At 47.8% G+C, this 17,888-nt stretch overlaps 5 protein-coding genes across 5 annotated transcripts; 3 read left to right on the top strand and 2 right to left on the bottom strand.

The window, feature by feature from the left end:
* Positions 1-1,122: 1,122 nt before the first annotated feature.
* On the top strand, positions 1,123-4,369 carry BT62DRAFT_145634 (uncharacterized protein). Its single transcript, XM_043179842.1, has 9 exons — positions 1,123-1,176; positions 1,228-1,651; positions 1,703-1,768; positions 1,823-1,885; positions 1,941-2,251; positions 2,300-2,408; positions 2,462-3,442; positions 3,492-3,847; positions 3,909-4,369. The coding sequence occupies exons 2-9, from the start codon at positions 1,270-1,272 to the stop codon at positions 4,122-4,124; spliced, it is 2,484 nt and encodes an 827-aa protein (XP_043039470.1). The 5' UTR covers positions 1,123-1,176; positions 1,228-1,269; the 3' UTR covers positions 4,125-4,369.
* BT62DRAFT_932317 (uncharacterized protein) lies at positions 4,262-5,794 on the top strand. Its single transcript, XM_043186334.1, has 7 exons — positions 4,262-4,468; positions 4,515-4,633; positions 4,681-4,915; positions 4,972-5,086; positions 5,137-5,327; positions 5,381-5,478; positions 5,533-5,794. Exons 1-7 carry the CDS (start codon positions 4,285-4,287, stop codon positions 5,650-5,652), a joined length of 1,062 nt encoding a protein of 353 aa, XP_043039469.1. The 5' UTR covers positions 4,262-4,284; the 3' UTR covers positions 5,653-5,794.
* Positions 5,795-5,975: 181 nt separating this feature from the next.
* Positions 5,976-9,452, bottom strand: BT62DRAFT_949902 (uncharacterized protein). Its single transcript, XM_043188125.1, has 3 exons — positions 9,100-9,452; positions 7,359-9,038; positions 5,976-7,300 (listed from the first exon to the last, which is right to left on the bottom strand). The coding sequence occupies exons 1-3, from the start codon at positions 9,301-9,303 to the stop codon at positions 6,128-6,130; spliced, it is 3,057 nt and encodes a 1,018-aa protein (XP_043039468.1). The 5' UTR covers positions 9,304-9,452; the 3' UTR covers positions 5,976-6,127.
* A 759-nt stretch (positions 9,453-10,211) lies between these two features.
* On the bottom strand, positions 10,212-12,251 carry BT62DRAFT_987158 (COMPASS complex protein). Its single transcript, XM_043190049.1, has 11 exons — positions 12,170-12,251; positions 11,927-12,122; positions 11,724-11,876; positions 11,547-11,666; positions 11,396-11,495; positions 11,275-11,342; positions 11,040-11,227; positions 10,885-10,991; positions 10,676-10,834; positions 10,325-10,620; positions 10,212-10,266 (listed from the first exon to the last, which is right to left on the bottom strand). The coding sequence occupies exons 1-10, from the start codon at positions 12,186-12,188 to the stop codon at positions 10,417-10,419; spliced, it is 1,314 nt and encodes a 437-aa protein (XP_043039467.1). The 5' UTR covers positions 12,189-12,251; the 3' UTR covers positions 10,212-10,266; positions 10,325-10,416.
* Positions 12,252-14,390: 2,139 nt separating this feature from the next.
* BT62DRAFT_1006150 (uncharacterized protein) lies at positions 14,391-16,042 on the top strand (the record flags this gene model as incomplete). The annotated part of the gene is made up of 4 exons (XM_043177219.1): positions 14,391-15,416; positions 15,470-15,760; positions 15,807-15,875; positions 15,926-16,042. 4 exons carry the CDS (start codon positions 14,391-14,393, stop codon positions 16,040-16,042), a joined length of 1,503 nt encoding a protein of 500 aa, XP_043039466.1.
* Between the last annotated feature and the right edge of the window lie 1,846 nt (positions 16,043-17,888).

The raw sequence follows: 17,888 nt of genomic DNA, 5'->3' as shown, positions 1-17,888 counted from the left end.
CTTTCATATGGGGACTTTTCCGTGTTTTCTGTATCACTTAGCGCATATTCATACACAGAGATATCGTTCAAGCATGGGGTGTGAGGGGTGCGATGGGGTTGCACGTGTGGCGCCAAATTCGCTGCCAATGTGCAAAGTCACAGAAACTGCGCTCGAAGACTTCGAATGGCGTCTGCCAGGGCTTCGAAGACTTCTGTGGAAGCAGACTGGGTCGAAATGCTCAAGCGGTTCTCACAGAGCGTCACATCAACCCTGTCGCTACCCGCGAGCCTGCGCTAAAAGCATGCCTGAAGGGTCAATACTCCAGTGCAAGGTCTAGCCAGGGGAGGGAGAGTGGAAAAAACTTCTGTGGAAATCTATTATCTAGGAACCGATCTATCAGATAAATACTTCCGGCCAAATGAAGAGAGAAATTTCCCACATTGAGACTACTATAGAAATTTCTGTACCATACGAGACTAGTGGGAAAGAACTGTGCTTCTGTGGCCGGCATCCTCCAACAGTGAATACCAGAGGCGTTTCCTTAATGGGGAGAGAAACATTAAAAGTGTGATAGTCTCAAAAAAGAAACATTGGACTTTTTGTACGATAGAGTGCGGCATGACGGCATCTTTTAAGCTCCGACTACCTCCGCGTCCGATTTCTGGAGGAACGGAATTTCATGTTGAACTCGTATTTTGCCTTGCCTTATTTCTTCGTGGGCGCTGCCCGTATACCCTACATTTCTTTCGTTGCCTACCATGGAGGCAATAGAAATCGCTATCCAGGATCCCCATCGAAAGACCGATATCCGACAACTACTGAATCCCCCGCATGAAGGCGCCTCTGCTTACCCCGCAACTGATCTGCAACACCACTATCCACCGGTCGGGTCGCGTCACCCACACATTCAACAGGTTTACTTTGGACACGTACCCGCCCCGTACAACTCTCCCAGAGGAGAGTGGGGCTCTCCATCTTCTGTCGACAGCAGAAAAGCAAACGAATCGATTGCTCCATCACAGCAATATCCTCAACCCACGATGAATGGTGATGACCGCTTTGCCATTCACGCCCCACGTACCATACGATCGGCAAGAATGAGCGAAGAAGGCGCATATACGCCGAACCCATGGAGCACCGGCGGCCAGAATGGTGGCAGCGAGCAGTATACATTGTACTCTGCCGAGCGGACACGTCTGTTTTGTCGTATTTTTCCTGAATATTGAACTGAACTCTGTTGTACAGCGCTGACGAGCGATTTTCCCGCACAAAGTTAGTTGCCACCTTATGAAAGGCACGCTTTCGGTGCTTACTCGCAACTCAGATACCGTTGCATATCAGCAGCCAGAATACCGCGAACCGGAGCCTTCCGCAGATGTAACTTCTGCCAGCCGCCGCCCACCCACTTATCCCGATTCTAACTCATACGAGGCATATCAGAATTGCGCCAGGCCCTCTCTTCGCCAGGCGACTAAACGATCCGTGCCCGAACAGCAGCATTCGGATTTGTACTATCAACAAGGATATGACATGTCCCATCAATCCTCTTATCAAGTTGATGCCCAGTACGAGCCCTCTACGTCCAACGGAAAACGGACGTCTCCCCATTCGGACGACTCTCTCAGGCCCAAAAAACAGAAGAAACAGCGCACTTCAGAACCCGGTCCTCGTGCGTAAAGAATCTGTTGTGTTGGTCATATCATTATCTCACCATCTGCAGACCCATCGAAACGCGGATACAATGCTAAAAAACGCAGTGAAGCGGCTCAAATGACCGCTCAGAACAGTTAGTCCGCCCATGTATTTGCTCGGCGCTCTAATTTATAATTAACTTTCATAGTCCAACTTGCTTCCTCTCTTTCGTATCAATCGAACGGGAAAGGAAAAGAGAGGGCTGTTGATGGTATGTCCGTTCTCGTGAGAACCTGTCTCACTAATGTCCCTCACCATATATACAGCCGCTGGGCATATGTATCTTGTCGAAGATCCGACAAACCAGACTAGTGGCCATGTTATTCCAGAATTGCAGCTAGCCCGGTGCATGTCAACTCGATACAGGACTGAGGAGTTTTCTCGCTGTGTTTCATGTACCCGCCGCTGGGCTGGAGATACTTGTCGATTCCAGGGTGTTCGATACTTTCTCAAGGATGAGAAAGGCAATGTCATGGGTGTGAGCTTCGTCACAATACCTCCCGGTGCGATGCCCACCATAAAGTATCCTACGGAATGGAATATCCCACTTTCGGACGAGTATATACGAATCACAAAGGTTGGTATCAGGATTCTGAAGTATTTCGAAGTGCTCATTGAATTCTAGCGGACTACTGCTCGGGCATTGTTACCCATTCTTAAGCAAGAAAACGAGCACATCATTCGGAAGGAGACCGTCTATCGAACTCGGGAAAGCGAAGTTAGGGCAACATGTGGTGTGTTATCTCAAAGCGAGACCATGGTCCGTATACTAAATCAAGTCGATTAGATACTTGCATGACGTCTCTCTTCTGCAATACGTGGATGTGCCGGGTATGCGGACGCGAGGCCTGCGCCGATTGCTTTGCTCAAATTGAGGATCTCACAATGAACCTTCCTGAAGCTACTCATGTGGAGATCATAGAGCAGCAACAGCGGCGGGAGCAACACTCGAACCGAAATCCATTCTTTCTCGCCTGCAATAAGCGCCACGAACACCAGGCCAAGGATTTCCTCCGAGTAACACGGTTTCGCAAGGAGGAATTGGAGGACGCCATTGTTGCGATGGAACTTGTCAATATGGAGGCAGACAGAGAGTCAAATGGCTGTGATGCATCCGAGATGCCTGCATGTGCCTCGGGTTCCAACACAGACAAAAGCGCAGTCCGAACATCGTCTGAAGTTCAATCGCCAACCCTGCAAACAATCAAATATCCCACTAATTATTCGCATCATCAAGACCAAGATCTCTCACACGCACTCATACCCAAGTCGGTACTTATCCCTGTTGTCCCTGAACCGCAATTGTATCCGAATGATTACAACCCCACCAATATACCAGACCTGGTCCCTTTTCATCCGATTCAGCGCTTGAAGCATGAAGAGGTCACGGCTAATGTCTTTCATGTACATCTGACGAACGGTCAGCCACTCTTGATTGAGGACTTGCTAGACAAGCTGAAGATATCCTGGTCTCCGGAGTATTTCATCCAACAACACGGAGACGAAGGGTGTCTGATTGTGGAATGTCAGACTGACGTCCTTAAACGAGTCACTGTCGGGCAATATTTTGGAGAATTCGGTCGGTACGAAGGTAGAAATGAATGTTGGAAGCTGAAAGATTGGCCACCGTCTTCAGATTTTCAGTCTGTGTTCCCGGAGCTCTACGAGGACTTCTGCCGGGCAGTTCCTATGCCCAATTATGTACGACGGGATGGGGTGATGAATATTTCGTCGCATTTTCCGTCGAACACGGTTTCGCCTGACTTGGGTATGTCTTCAGTTCTTTCTGTCGTGTGCTGTTTTAATCCTTCTCTCAGGACCCAAGATGTACAATGCGATGGCGTCAAATCAGCAAGAAGGCAGCAAAGGCTCAACACGGTTGCATATGGATATGGCGGACGCGTTGAATATCATGACCTATTCATGTTCCGCGCCTGATGGTAGTCCTGGTTGTGCTGCCTGGGATCTATACCGGCGCGAGGACAACGACGCGATACGGCAGTTCCTGAAACAGAAGTTTGGATTCAATGGTCAGGACCCAATCCACAGCCAACAGTTCTATCTCACGGAGGATTTGCGTCGGGAGCTCTGGCGGCAATATCACGTAGAGAGTTACCGAGTGTATCAACGACCAGGAGAGGCCATCGTCATCCCAGCTGGGTGTGCCCACCAGGTGAACTTCCCCTCCGTCAATGTAAGCATGATGCTTTTTTTACTCATGGGGTTTTTCATAGGTCTGCAACTTGGCGGACTGTGTCAAGGTGGCAATCGATTATGTGAGCCCGGAGAACATCAATCGATGTGAGCAGTTGACTCGTGAGTTCCGTGAACAGAACCACAATAAACAGTGGAAGGAGGATGTACTTCAACTAGGATCGATGTTGTGGTTTGCATGGCAGTCCTGCTGTCGACAGGAGGAGACACATCGAGAGGCAACACCGTCTGCGTGAGATATCATGTACATTGCTATTTCATTTTGTTTTCCTGGTTCTGTTTGTTCAATTTCGCTGTAGCATACTGTGTTATTTTATAGCTGGAGTCATATATATTACGGTAAAATGTGACAACCTGGACGGATATACTTCCCGATTCCCCTTGCTTTTGACGGTCATGCCGAAGACTTGTGCACTGTGCAAAAAGTCGCGGGCGATACTCAAGCGTCCCAAGACTGGGCAGCAGATCTGCAAAGAATGTTTTTTCTATGTTTTCGAGACGGAGGTGCACAATACGATAACTGAATCGAAGCTGTTTCAGCCTGGAGATCGGGTTGCGATTGGGGCGTCTGGAGGGAAAGGTGCAGTTCCTTGGCTCACTGTGCGTTGTGACGCTCATTGGCGTAGACTCTACCGTCCTGGCATATGTCATGAAGACACTCAACGAACGATACAATTACGGCCTCAATCTATTTCTCCTGTCAATCGACGAAGGGATAACAGGCTATCGGGATGACTCACTCGAGGTGTGTCTTCACCTTGGCGGGGAAAATATTCTAAGCCGCTGCTTCAGACAGTGAAACGGAACCAGGAGCAGTATGATATGCCCCTCAAGATCCTGTCTTACGACGAGCTCTATGGGTGGACTATGGACGCCATCGTAGCAGAGGTCGGCCGGAAGAACAACTGCACTTTTTGTGGTGTTTTCCGGAGGCAGGCGCTGGACCGGGGCGCTGCTATGCTTAACGTCGACCACATCGTTACGGGCCATAATGCAGATGATATCGCGGAGACGGTCCTCATGAACAGTGAGGAAGGATCCTTTCGTTTTGTGTTGGACGGATATGCTGATGCGTCGTCGCAGTAATGCGAGGAGATATCGCGCGGCTCGGACGGTGTACCTTGATATGTACGCAAGGAGAAGACACTATACGACGCTCAAAACCTTTCAAGTATACCTACGAGAAAGAAATCGTCATGTATGTACCTCAACAACCACATTTTCATTCCCATGTAAAGCCGTCTTTAGGTATGCTTATTTCAAAAAACTGGACTACTTTTCGACAGAATGCATTTATTCACCCGATGCCTACCGGGGTCATGCACGGACCTTCCTGAAAGGCCTTGAAGCAGCCCGGCCGAGCGCTATCATAGATATCATCCATTCTGGGGAGGCATTCGAGGTGAGCGAGGAAGTCAAGGCAACGCAAAAATTACAACGTTGGTGGTCTCTTCTGACATTCGCACTTTCATTGACTTCTTATCGTTCCCAGAAACATGCAAGAGATGCGGTTACATGTCCAGTAACGAACTGTGCAAGGCATGTACCCTTCTGGAAGGTCTGGAGCGCGGAATGGCTAGTTCTGGCATTGTAAGTTAGCTGCATGGCTGTTTTCTAAACTAATACTCATTGCTTACAATGCAGACGGAGCGCGCAAGGAAGAGATTGGAGGCCGAAGGCCCGGCTCCTGATAGTCTTCGTACTATCCCCTTCTTCAAACCACCATCTGGAAATCCGACTGTCACTATAGAGGTGCCTTCGTGACAACATCTTCGCCGTGTACGATAAGTAGAGTCTTACCCCCATTTGTATCGATATTTTCATGCACAGATATCTGTATAATTGTCATTCCTACAAATGCGAATGAGCGGAGCCTTGTACATCCATATCAATCAAGCCTTTAAGCTTAAAAGTTCTTTCCTTCGTGAATTGTTCGTGACTGAAATCTTGATTTCGCCAAAGCTCTTGCTCTTGTAGCTCTGCGACACAAAATGAATTGGAAACACTTTTCAGTGACTGTTCCTCGACATCCACCCAACCTTTCTCTCTTCTCCACAACTCAACCGAACCGGACGACATCTAAAAAGCGTATCCAGTGTTACAACCACTAATGTTATGTATTATTATTTATAGGTAGAGGTCGAATGTATTACATGTCCGTAAATATGAGCCGAATAAGATAACTATGCGTCCTTAGAAAAACAAAGAACGGAATCCGAGAAAATCAGGAATCTTCACATCAGTCCACCACTTTTACCACAATCGTGCCGCCGTCTTCCAGGGGGCCACCTTCGACAAATACCGATGGCGTCTTTTCAAACGAGACAATTCTCTCATCCCCACCTACTCTAGGCCGAATCCCTTCCTTCAGTGCTAAGCGCAGAACAGAACCAATGCTTTCCCGAACGTCATCTCCATCCCAGTCAATGTCCTGTGCAACACTTACCCATGCATATCCAACCTTTCCATTGTTCCTCCCCTCGTCCTTGTGGCTGTTCTTTAAAGACCGAATCCCAGCTTTAAAATGATCCCCAGCACTTGGTATCGTCCGCTCTGGCACATCACCTACAAGAGTCGTGAACTGTCCCTTGCTGCGCGGGGTACGTTTTCTCAAGCTACCAAATGGCCCCTTCTTCGCAGGGCTGTTCTGCACGGTACCAACGCCACTGAGAAGCCGTTCAGACATCTCCCAAATCGCCTTGCCGCCTACAGTGTCAAGCACGGCATCAAATGCGTCGCCATCAACTACAAGTCTTTCAATGACCCGCACCACAGCGCCTCTTCTGCCTTCCTCGCCCAGCGATCCAATATCACCATCATCAAATACGACTTCTTCACCTCCCCAGGATCTCACTCGATTCTCCACTTGCTTCATATACTCGACCTCTTCTTCGGGATCGGAAAACGAAGGCATGGAAGCATGTACAGAGATGCGCCATCCTCTTCTTACCAACATCTGTACTGCCATCGCACCAATGCCGTCATGTCCCCGAAGCACCAGTGCTCGCCTTCTAGCGCTATTTCCATGGTTGCTCGGAGATCGTGGAGTCAAATCTAGTCCCTCTAGCGGACCTTGGGCAGTTGCCGATGGTGTTAATGTCGCTGACGAAAAAACCGCTACAAATGTGCGCACTGCGCGATAAGCCGCTACACCGCATAAAGGTAACAAAGCAAGCTCGCTAGGCGATAGATAGCTGCTCTCGTGGGAAACGGATTCGGCAAGTGATTGGCCTGACACTACGGAACGTGACGAAAACGAGTCTCTGGAATCAGAATATGGTCGCGCGAAGGGTGGGCAAGAGAGGTCATCGCGATCGTCGTCACCCGATGAGGATGAGGGCCTCATGCGCGGGTGAGGGACTTTGTAAATCCGATGACGATCGACAACAACGAATTCTTGCAAGGCGCCACACTACGAACATCATTACGTTGGTATCTGAAGAGGGAAACCCGAGTTGAACAGAACTCACCTTTCTCACATCCAAAAGGCCAATCACCCAATCACCCTTCCTCGCTACTTCCTCCCTCACCTCCCAGCCACATTCCAGGACACGGCCTACGAAACTGCGCCCAGGGACAAAGCCTACCTCTACCGACGACTCAGAACCTCTCGAGCGGTCATCAACACCAGCCTCACTCCGTCCTCGCTGATGACTGGGCGTCCTTGCGAGTCTAGTTCGCAAACTAACAGTTCTCATCAAGCTTGGCCGATCTCGTCCGGTCATGCTACCACTCCTACTCATGCTGGAGCTGCTCTTCGACGCCTTGATGGTATCTTCGCTTCCTACTAGCCGGGCATCGATTGCATCGATGCCCACGCTCCAGACTTGCACCAACACACTGCCGCTAGGTACGTACGTTGGTGGAGCCCGATAACTTGTGAATCCTAACACAGCATCCGTCGATCTCTGCTTTCCTCTCCCCCGGGAAGCGATGGACTCTTTTCGCCCCAGTATACCTCCGAATCCTCTGGATCCGCTTAGACCGCGGACAACCTCAATGCTAGCCATAGTCGTCTGTGCTATGCCGCTTTTTGTCAAATCAACCTTACCATCGCCTGCTCCGATGACACCGAACATCGAAGCCCTGTTTCCACTTCCACTTCCGCTGGCGAACGGTGGTGGAGGTGCACGAGGAAGAGTAAGCGACGTAAATCCCGGGGTTCCTTGGGATGGCATAGACGGCATACGCGAAGTAAAGATGGATTCAGGGAGGGGAGAAGATCTAGTTGCTGGCTTCAGCTGGTTGTCCAGTGATGAGTGGCGTTGATGACTTGTCCGCAGGGGAGATTCTCGATATGGAGTGGATTCCGACTGCCGCGTTCTGTGACGGCTTGAAGAGCCTTCGCGTTCTGTCCTTGGATGGGAAATAAGGACACTGCTCCGAGGATTTTCGTTCATATGTACCAGTCTAGATAATCGGCCGTCTCGATCCTCGTCTTCCTCTAAAAGGGCGGTCATGCTCATCATGATACTGGGCGTGACTTTTGCTACATGGGAGATAGAATGATTGCGAGGTGAAGGAGTGGAGTGTTCTGAGCGGGATATTTCGAAAACTTTGGGCTTCGTTCGAGGTAATGGAGTCTTGGTCGACCTGGATGATTCTCCTTCCGGCATGACCAGCCAACGCACGTCCTTTGCCCAGTCTTCATCGGTGTAAGTATAAGAGCGTTTCGTGTGGGGGGAATTAGAGCGCACCAGCCTGCGCGGCGGTTCGTGTCCAGAATCAGAGTTGAGTGGTGTCGTAAGACGTGTGCATTCGGACACCGGACTTGACTCGGCAGAAAAGAGGGAGTGTCCGTCAAGTGACGTTGCCACAGTTGACGACAGGGATGTCGTTGATCGCGATGCTGGTGTTCTCGTTGACGGAACAGCAATCGCAATTTCGGTTTTCACCGGACGGCTCACCTTGGCATTTGCAGGGAACGGCACAACAGGAGCAACAATTGTTGAGGCCATGGAAGGGTTAGGCGAGGAATTGGGTGTGTAGAAGATGTCGTGCTCGTCGTCGTCGTCTTCGTCGCTGGTCGTATCGTTAAGCACAACGACTGATGGCGGCTGCTGTGAAGTAGCAGTTGGTAAAGATGATACGTCAAGATTTGCGTTGTTATCGTTATTAGATTTATGTGTGACTTCTGTTCTCATCAAATTCTGGATGAAGTCATAGTAATGATAAGGTGGGAGAATAGAATATGCGGCTGCTTTTGCTCACCATCGACTGCGAGTGGCCAGCACTACGTTTCCTTTTCCGCTTTTCTTCATCATGAGGTACCTTGATATACCTGTCTCGGCCTCCATCGCCTTCGGCAAGACGAAGCAGCTTTGCTTTGCTCGAGTAGTAGTGCTTGTCTTGAGGAAACGAATACGTTTGCGACGGCCGGCCAAGAAGGGACTGAACAAGGGTGGGCTTCGTCATTGTCAACGACGACGTCGGTCGACGTCGTGTCAGACTGTGACGGTAAGAGGTGAGGAAACAAGAAACGATGACATCATAGATGCTCTGTCATCGATGATAGCGGACCGTAGAACCGGGGTAACTTGAACTTGGGGGAAACTCTAGCAAATCTAGGCCACTCGGTATGATGGCGAGAAAATTACACTTTTTAAAACCTTGAGGCATATGATCATTCGAGTTCTTTCCCACAAATCAAAACGCGAAGAGGCAACAAAAGCTTTACTGCGCTTATTTGCACCTTTACGCCTTTCATAAAGGCATCAACATCCAGCATATCGGCTCAGGAAATCAAGAAGCCTGAAAATTTCGTTGCAATAAGGCTCTTAAGGTGGTATCACCTAGTCACTTGAAAACTTCACTCCGATGCCCCAAGTCAGCCGAGGTCATCGCTAGGGTCGCTTACAAAATCATGTCGTAGGCGGAAATGTGCGCTGATGCCGCGAGGTTGGAGATATATCGGCGAGCAGGAGTGAATTCTCATCTGAAGTATGAAATTTGAGTTATTCAGCAATGCATTTTTCTTCAGGTCCCCGATCAAGCAGGGACCACTGGAAGAAAATTTGCTTCGCTAACCTGCCTGTGTGTGGCCGACAACGATGTGCAAAGCTGAGAGCCTGACACACCATCGGACTACCCCAGGCTTCAGCCAACCGCAGGATCAAACGAACCAATTAGCCCACCACGAGGGCACAAAATACCATACATGTCCGTTACTCTACTCCACACTACACGCCAAAACACCCGGGGAACCCAGAAGGAAGAACGGAGGGACTGGAACAAGAGGGAAAGAGGATCCTGAGGCCCTGTACCTCCACCGCGTCTTAGTAGTTAGCTTACTTGTTGCGGTTAATCAAATGCTGAGGACAAAAAAAAAAAAAAAACACCATCGGACTTGGACTACGAATGCGAAAACTAGGAACAATACTAATGATATGGATCTAGATCAGACTCGAAATATGTAGGATTCGAACCCTATACTCACCAGCAGGTTACAATCGGAATCCCAAAAAATATATGCAGGCAGGCATATATTCACGAGAAGGTGTATACAGAAATTATAGTCCAGACGACGTACTAAGTATCATCGTTCTCCATAATGATCCTCATCTTCCACGGACTGTCGTCATCCGGCTCCTTGTCCGCCCACGTGAAATCCTCATCGTCTCTCGGAACCGATAGTCTCGTGCTGAACTGAGCAGGATCATCGGGAACGGCGTCAAGATCAACTTCCTCTTCCTCGGCTTTCATCTTGCGCCTCTGAATCTCTGCTTCATCCTCCTATTGGGTGGATTCAAAACGAGACTGATACATAAAAACAGTAATGTCCACTCACGATGTCAAATTCATTCTCCTTCTCCTCATACTCAACGTTCTCGTCTACCTCCTCAAACCCTCCCGCAAACGCGCCCCATCGCTCCGGACTTGGACTGTGCCATATCAAGATGTTTCCATGTCTCGTAGTAGATGCCATACACGACTTGAACGGATGCCACTGCCGACCAACTCAAATTACGCAACGTGAAGATTCAATGATGGGCTCACATGTAAATGGGTAAGCGGCTCCCGCCCGCCGTCCAAGGCGCTCGCAAACTGGCCATCGTTAGATATATCCCAGATATATATTTTATGTGTTGCGGTATCGGCGGCTCCTGTTTCACAGGTCAGTCCTCCTCACTACATAATGAGCATACACCGACCCCCTGCCAACCATTCACCATTCGGACTGAACGCCATGGAGTGCCATGCAGTCTTGTTGATAGGGTCATTGAAACGGTGTGTGGGTTCCAACTCTTGCTCGAGGCATGCCCCTCCGTCTTTGCTCGTCTGGTACGTTGGTACGTTGAACTGTCGCAGGGTGCGATCCGAAGAGTTTGTCACTAAACGCCTGCAGCAATTGAAGGTCAGGCTGCTACAATTCGGGCAGGACACTACCTTCCCGTTCGCGAGAACTCAAGACCCTTAATGACCCCCGCCCCAGATATTTTGTGGCGCGCAATCATCTGCGGGAGTTCAGGTTCATCAAGCGAACACGCATCAAAAATGTTGTACGCACTACTTTCGTTCTCGTATTGAACACCAAAATGGTACCCGCCGACGTACCTACAAAGATATACCTCCCTGAAGGATCGAATCGGACAACTGTCATATCAGATCTACCTCTAATCAGACATCCCAGAGGAGGAAAACCGCAAACAAGTACTCACTGCCGTGAATCCTCCTCTCCTTCCTCTTGAACTTCGACCAACTCAACCCGCGAACGGTGTTCCTTACGAAGATCCACTAGATATACATCACCCGTGTCCATAAGCGCCACGATGATTTTACTGCAACCTTCAACGTTATAATTTCCTCCTGATAATATGAACGAACGCTTGAGATACCTATTTCTGGGATGGAAAGAAGCTGACAACACTGGTGAATCGAATCGGATAGTTTTGTACCGCTGAGGGGGGTCCCAGTCTGCGGCGAGGTCCCAGATAATTACGTTCCAGTCCTTTGACGACGAAAGCAAGAAGCGAGAATTCCTTGACCAGCTGAGCAAGTGTTAGATTAGGAAGTGAACACTCAGGTTGCAAGCACGCACTCTAGATTGGTGACAGCCTTGACGTGTCCATCCAACGTCCGTATCTGGGCTCTTGTCTCGAGGTCCCAAATGGATACGGAACCATCGTATTTGCCAGCTCCAATATATCTTCCCGACGGGTCAAAGCGTGCGAAAGAAGCGATTGCATAAAACGATGTTTGTACCGCCGTAGGATGAGTGAGAGTATTAAAAGGATCTGAAGAATAAATGATATGCATTCAACAACGGGAGGAAATTACTCACTAATTAGTGTTTCGTTCATAGAGAACTGAAGGAACTGAAGGAAATGGTGGTCACGGCAAGAGACAGAAAGAGCGCGTCGCGATCCACGAACACTGAATTTAAATTTTCACGAATGCCACTTGGCCATTTCCCTCCATCAAATCCCAAAAGTTCGATCCTCGATGAAACACATCCTTTTTTTCATTGTAATTCATCAAGCATTTTTGAACAAAATGGTAGGCAAAGGACCACCTGCCATCTACATCAATCTAAGCAGAATAGGCTCCAATTTATTCAAGATATATTGTTTGGCAAGACAGCTGACACATGCAACATTTCATTAGACATACTCATTGCATATCAGATATATCACATCAGCTGTCATGAAGAGAACATGCATAAGATTATGACATAGCCTGCTTTTACCCGCGACCCATTAATGCTGAAAGTCATACCCCATCCTCTCCTACTAAGGTATGCCTCAAGCGGAACGAAGGATATCACGTGACAAATATGTTACAAATCGTGACATTTTCACAAAAAAACCTATCTACTCCTGCATATGGAAGTAAATGCCAAACTGGCTCCGAGGGATTGTAGATAATGTTATTTTGCATAAATGCTCAGGCTTTGATTTCCTGATTTTGAAGCTCAGCAAGATTAGATAGCAAATTTGTGATTTGATGGCAGCAGACAAATTAAGACACAACTGCAATGCAACATATTCATGTGTTGTATTCAGTTGGAACATGTTGTTTGGGCATGCCTCCTATTCCTATTGTTGCTGCCACTGGATTCTCTTCAACCAATCAGATTTCATAAATGTGGAGTCAAAGCTTGAAGCAGAGATTAAGGCTCAAGGATTTGATCTGTTGTTTCTGTCCAAGTTCCACTATGAACTTAACTTTATTGAGCAGTGCTGGGGTTATGCAAAACAGAAATATAAAATGTATCCACCATCATCAAAGAAAGCCAATTTAGAGAAGAATGTGCACAAGGCATTGGAAATAGTTGATATTCTCACAATGTGCTAGTGTGTCATTTTCTTCCTCAAGCAGCTGGTAGCTTATCTTCTGATAGGTTCTCAGTCTGTTCAATCTGATTCATGGGTGCTTATTGGAAGAAATTAAGTGGGAATCAGGCTGCTTGGGCAGCAAAGAAGTATAAGAGTCACTGGACCATTCCAGAGCATATTTTTGAAGAACTGGATAAAGCAGGGATTCTATAGAGTACCATAGAATATATTCTACACAACAACAATAGAAACAAAGTGGATACACCAAGTCGGCTGCTAATAAGTCATGGACAGTCACAGATCAGTCACATCACATGATGTCCTAGGTTCCACTTGAGGCATACCTTAGTGGATTCACTGTGCACTGTGCACTGTAATAGTACTAATAGTACTAGTTATTTCAGCATATGCATTTCCATCAATATTAATAGAGAGTTTAAGTGACATTCATAGTGATATGGCCATAGTCTCTTCTCTGATGATGTTGACTAGTCATAGGGCCACATGTTAAGATGTAAATAAACTCAAACACTATCATTCCAACTTTTCAACCATCTCCATTCAGGCTATTGCTCATCCAACTTACACTGCTGTCTCCTATTTCACTTAGAAGACATCTCTTTCACCTTTTACCATGTGAGTTATTCTGTTCTGTAGGATGATCATCACTATGTCATTGTTATGCTATGTGATCACAGTATACTGTCTTCTTTTGTCTTTTTACTTGGGAGAGAATCTTGTACCTTGGATGGCCATACTTCCTTGATCTTTATCAGCTTATAGTGAGTGTGACTTGTCTGGGTTGTTATGTCTAATAGGTCTATCTGTGAATCTGCTGACTGTGACTGTCAATAGCATATAGACAGTGCTGAGCAGCAGATCGACAACCAAAGGTTGAACTTGCCATCCTCCACAGAACTATTGTTATATTAGATGCAGTGGTGATGTCTCATTCCTCTTTTTATAATGTTGTGAAGACTTCTAACCCTTTCTTACATTAGATTCTTTTCAAGATTCTATTTTGATGTTATAAGCAACTATTACAATTTGACAGACATGCTGACTAGTTTTTTTTGATCTTCTACAGAAGCCTTCAAATGCAAACTGAAACTTCACCCAACAAACTCATTTTCGCCATGTCACCATTTGTAAACTCAAAGTTGGCAACATATCCAGTTTATGCAGGTATGCACACTCTGCTTTCTTGTCTTTCTATATTTAGTAATCATGACAGATCAAGCACCAAATGTGGTCCAAAATGATATCACTGATACCAGAAATTCCCCGAGGTCAGAAGGCAGAGCTATGGAAAATATCACCAATCCTTTAGATTTTCCATCATGGGACACACTGCATGTCGCGTCGTCAGAGCCTTCTGACAATGGTTTGCACTTGCCGGGTGAAGATGGAGGTGATGAGCTTGACACAGATGGAAGTGCCGATAGCGAGTTCTTCAGGGAACAGGAGCGACCCCAGATTGACGAAACAACAATTCTTGTCGATTCAGAACGCGATTCGTCGAGCGAGTTTTTCACAGAGCCCGACTCTAGCGCCACACTGTCAAAACCCCCGGAGCTTGCTTCCGTTTCACGCGTTCCAAAATCACCATCAAAATTCATTGGCGTTGTCATTCCGAAATCAGGGCACTCTACACCAAACAGATACACACCACACGCACCTTCGACGACGAAGACATTCATTCCCAATACTGTTTGTGACGATGCATCAGATGCCACCACAGCTAAAACCAATCCTGTGCGCGCGCTCGCTCAAACAACTCTCGAGGAACCTATCGTTAATCATGACGAATCTCTTGTTAGCGCATTGCAAGCTGCATTTTCACAGAACGCCAAGGTGAATAGCACATTCACGACCACGGTAAAGGACGTTCCGCCCTCAAAAGACAAACCCCTCAAGACCATCCTAGTGTCACCAGCTCAGGACAGACCAGTCAGACCACGCGCAAAAATCCAAAAACACGTCCACTTCGACTTGAATGATATCGAAGAATGGCTGGAAACTGACTATGCAACTGTCCATGTGCCTAGCACCCCAAATAGCAAAGACCTTCTCGAGGTCACTTTGGAAGCCTTGCGCCAAGTCGAGACTGGTCACGACGCACCAGAACGGACTAAAAAATGTTGGGAGAATGACCCGAAATCGCTGACAGAAAATTATCTCTCGAGAGTTGGAGAGTGGTTCGGTCCGGAGGCATTAAAGGATGTGAAGCCGATGGGTCATAAGCTCCCAAAGGTATGTTCCACGATGATTCTAGCATGTTATGTAACTGAATCTTGTACGCTTAGGCATCCACCAAATCGGCGCAACGATCCCGGGAGATGTCGATGGAGGTAGACACCCCCCCAAACGAAGTCGGAGAAGGAATGTACTTGGGAAAGCGGAAACGCCCCGACACCGACAAATATGCTACGGTCGAAGCATCTGCTTTGGTCAATAACAAACAAGACAGCCCAGACGTGGATACAGATACGCAGAAAAATGACACCATTGAGACCATGGAGAGAAATGGGTTCAGCGAGCGCGAGATTCATCTTATCCAGAAATTGGTCAAGGGTAAGCGGGCGATGGAGCCAAAGGTCAGCCATCTCTTGCATTTTCGTCGCATGCCTGACATTGAGACAGGAAGTTCGGGAGCTTGATATTTGTCTTGCCGATATTAAACGGATGGGCGAGCATGTTAACTGGAGTGGGGTAAGCATTCTGTTGACCGTGACCGACCACCGCTAGAACATTGCATGCAGCTTGGCATAGTGATGTGGGCCGCCTTGAAGAGGCTTAGTTCCATGGAAGACGCCCCCAAAAAATTAAGATCCAGAGCTCTCGAAATTGGCCAGTTCTGGCAAGGGCGAATGGGTTGATGGTGGTTGGTGTTCAACATCAATGTTGATCGCGGAAGTTGGCTTGATCCGGACCGGTGCGAAAATATTTTTGGAATACCCTTTTTTGTTCCTCACCTGTTTCGCTTCTCCTTCAAGTAGCTTTGATTTTGCTATCGTTGTCCAGCATACAGTATATTTCTTCGTTACTTAATCGCAACTTGGCTCCATATCCTAACATGCCCCAAAATTCAATATGAACGTTTGATTCAACCTCAAGTCGATCATCTAGTATTTAGTGACTCTATACCAGTGTACATATACCTGAATTCATACCTGCAATCATGTCTAATCTATCATTAACACAATCCTCATCAAGAAACTTGGATGCCTAACGTGCACGCATTGATTCTCGATGCGGAAGTCAAAGCAGCACTCACAGTCATAAGCCCACAACTCCGCCAAACCGTCTGCTCCAGCAACGAACCCCTTCCTGAGGCCGTTATTGAGACCCTCCAGAAAATAAACATCAAACATCTAGTTGATATACTCAATTCCCTAGACAAGGACGCCGAGTTTAACGAGGGGAATGAGTCCTTGAAAAGCAGCACCACGACATCGAAGAGACAATATGAGCTCACGGGGCGGTTTATCCCCTATTCGACGCGTTCCCTCAGAAATTCTGACGGAGATTTTCTGCTGGGTGCAGATACAAAAGCATCGACGCGTCCAAGTCTACGACGTTACAAACATGACGGAGATGCCGTGGCTCTCCAGCCATTGTGCCGGTCATGGTGAGCAGCCTCCTCATGGGCACATAGCACGTCAATCGACCTGGATGCGGTCCTTCGTTGCAGGTCTCCCATATCCATCCTCTCCATCGCCGTTAATCGTTCCCAGTACCTCACTTTTGAGTGGATCGGGGGTAGTCGAGATAGCGAAAAGGTATCGCACCTTGAGCTCATCGAGGTCTTTTCCGAGTACTTGCCTCACGTTCTAATTGCTGGGGAGAGGTGGCGTTTTATGAGCTCATTGCCTGGCCCGAACTCTACACGATACTGAACAGCATAGGAGGTTACCTCCCTGTGCTCACAAACCTAACAATATCCGACGATGCCGTGGATAGATTGATTATCAACGCCTTCGAAAGTGCTCTGCGACTAGTAGACGCAACACTCGAGTCCTTATCCCCAATACCTTTCATCCTTATGTCTTCTCAAATCCCACTCCCGTTTTCCCAGGTTCTTCGACTCCAACTGTGCTGGTCATGCGCCAGCAACTGCTTAAAAGCTCTCCAAAAGTGTCCGCTTCTCGAAACATTCTCCCCTACTACGATGATGGATGACTTGTATGGTGTTGTCATGGACCGTATCTGCCACGAGACCCTGAGATATTTATACCTTCCTGACCGCTTGAGCTCGCTCTTCCGCAACCTCACACTGCCTGTCAAGAGAGCAGCCGACGATAACGACGTAATCAGCGTACTGGAACTTACGCCGGCACTAGAGAAGTTATCTGTGCGTCTTTGGGGTGGCACCGACTTCACTATATCGAGTTGGCCAAAATTACTAACTCACAGACACACCGTCTCGTCCCTTTGCTGAAAGGGCTCTGCATACATCTCAGTCACACCGAAGAAGGGGACAGTATCTCTCCCAACAATCTCTTTATGGAGATAATCATGTCCCGTTGGATAAAGGGGATCTTGAAGTCAGTGACTTGTGAGTGGGTAGCGTGGAGTGCATGCGTAACGAAATTCAGCGATGATGATATCTGAAAGATGCCAAAGGGCAGGTTTGGATATAAGGCTTGTCACTAAAGTTTATAAAGACTTTACTGAACAACAGTATGACCATCTAGCGTGATCCCGAGCCCTTGTATAGTGTTC

This window comes from Guyanagaster necrorhizus, assembly GCF_019112545.1.
Source record: "Guyanagaster necrorhizus MCA 3950 unplaced genomic scaffold BT62scaffold_13, whole genome shotgun sequence".
Lineage (NCBI taxonomy): Eukaryota > Fungi > Basidiomycota > Agaricomycetes > Agaricales > Physalacriaceae > Guyanagaster > Guyanagaster necrorhizus.
Note: the sequence above shows the minus strand (reverse complement) of the source record. Positions and strands in the feature narration are given on the sequence as shown.

What these genes read in the sequence shown, in the direction of transcription:
- BT62DRAFT_145634 (XM_043179842.1), top strand. Translation starts at nt 1,270, where the DNA reads ATGAAAGGCACGCTTTCGGTGCTTACTCGCAACTCAGATACCGTTGCA. An exon ending in TCAAATGACCGCTCAGAACA is followed by an intron (nt 1,769 to 1,822) that starts GTTAGTCCGCCC and finishes TAACTTTCATAG; the next exon opens with TCCAACTTGCTTCCTCTCTT. An exon ending in CGAAGTTAGGGCAACATGTG is followed by an intron (nt 2,409 to 2,461) that starts GTGTGTTATCTC and finishes CAAGTCGATTAG; the next exon opens with ATACTTGCATGACGTCTCTC.
- BT62DRAFT_932317 (XM_043186334.1), top strand. Translation starts at nt 4,285, where the DNA reads ATGCCGAAGACTTGTGCACTGTGCAAAAAGTCGCGGGCGATACTCAAG. An exon ending in ATCGGGATGACTCACTCGAG is followed by an intron (nt 4,634 to 4,680) that starts GTGTGTCTTCAC and finishes CCGCTGCTTCAG; the next exon opens with ACAGTGAAACGGAACCAGGA. An exon ending in TACGAGAAAGAAATCGTCAT is followed by an intron (nt 5,087 to 5,136) that starts GTATGTACCTCA and finishes AGCCGTCTTTAG; the next exon opens with GTATGCTTATTTCAAAAAAC.
- BT62DRAFT_949902 (XM_043188125.1), bottom strand. Translation starts at nt 9,303, where the DNA reads ATGACGAAGCCCACCCTTGTTCAGTCCCTTCTTGGCCGGCCGTCGCAA. An exon ending in CTGGCCACTCGCAGTCGATG is followed by an intron (nt 9,039 to 9,099) that starts GTGAGCAAAAGC and finishes GACTTCATCCAG; the next exon opens with AATTTGATGAGAACAGAAGT. An exon ending in GCCTTTTGGATGTGAGAAAG is followed by an intron (nt 7,301 to 7,358) that starts GTGAGTTCTGTT and finishes TGATGTTCGTAG; the next exon opens with TGTGGCGCCTTGCAAGAATT.
- BT62DRAFT_987158 (XM_043190049.1), bottom strand. An exon ending in AAGGCTGTCACCAATCTAGA is followed by an intron (nt 11,877 to 11,926) that starts GTGCGTGCTTGC and finishes ACACTTGCTCAG; the next exon opens with CTGGTCAAGGAATTCTCGCT. An exon ending in TCTTTCCATCCCAGAAATAG is followed by an intron (nt 11,667 to 11,723) that starts GTATCTCAAGCG and finishes TGAAGGTTGCAG; the next exon opens with TAAAATCATCGTGGCGCTTA.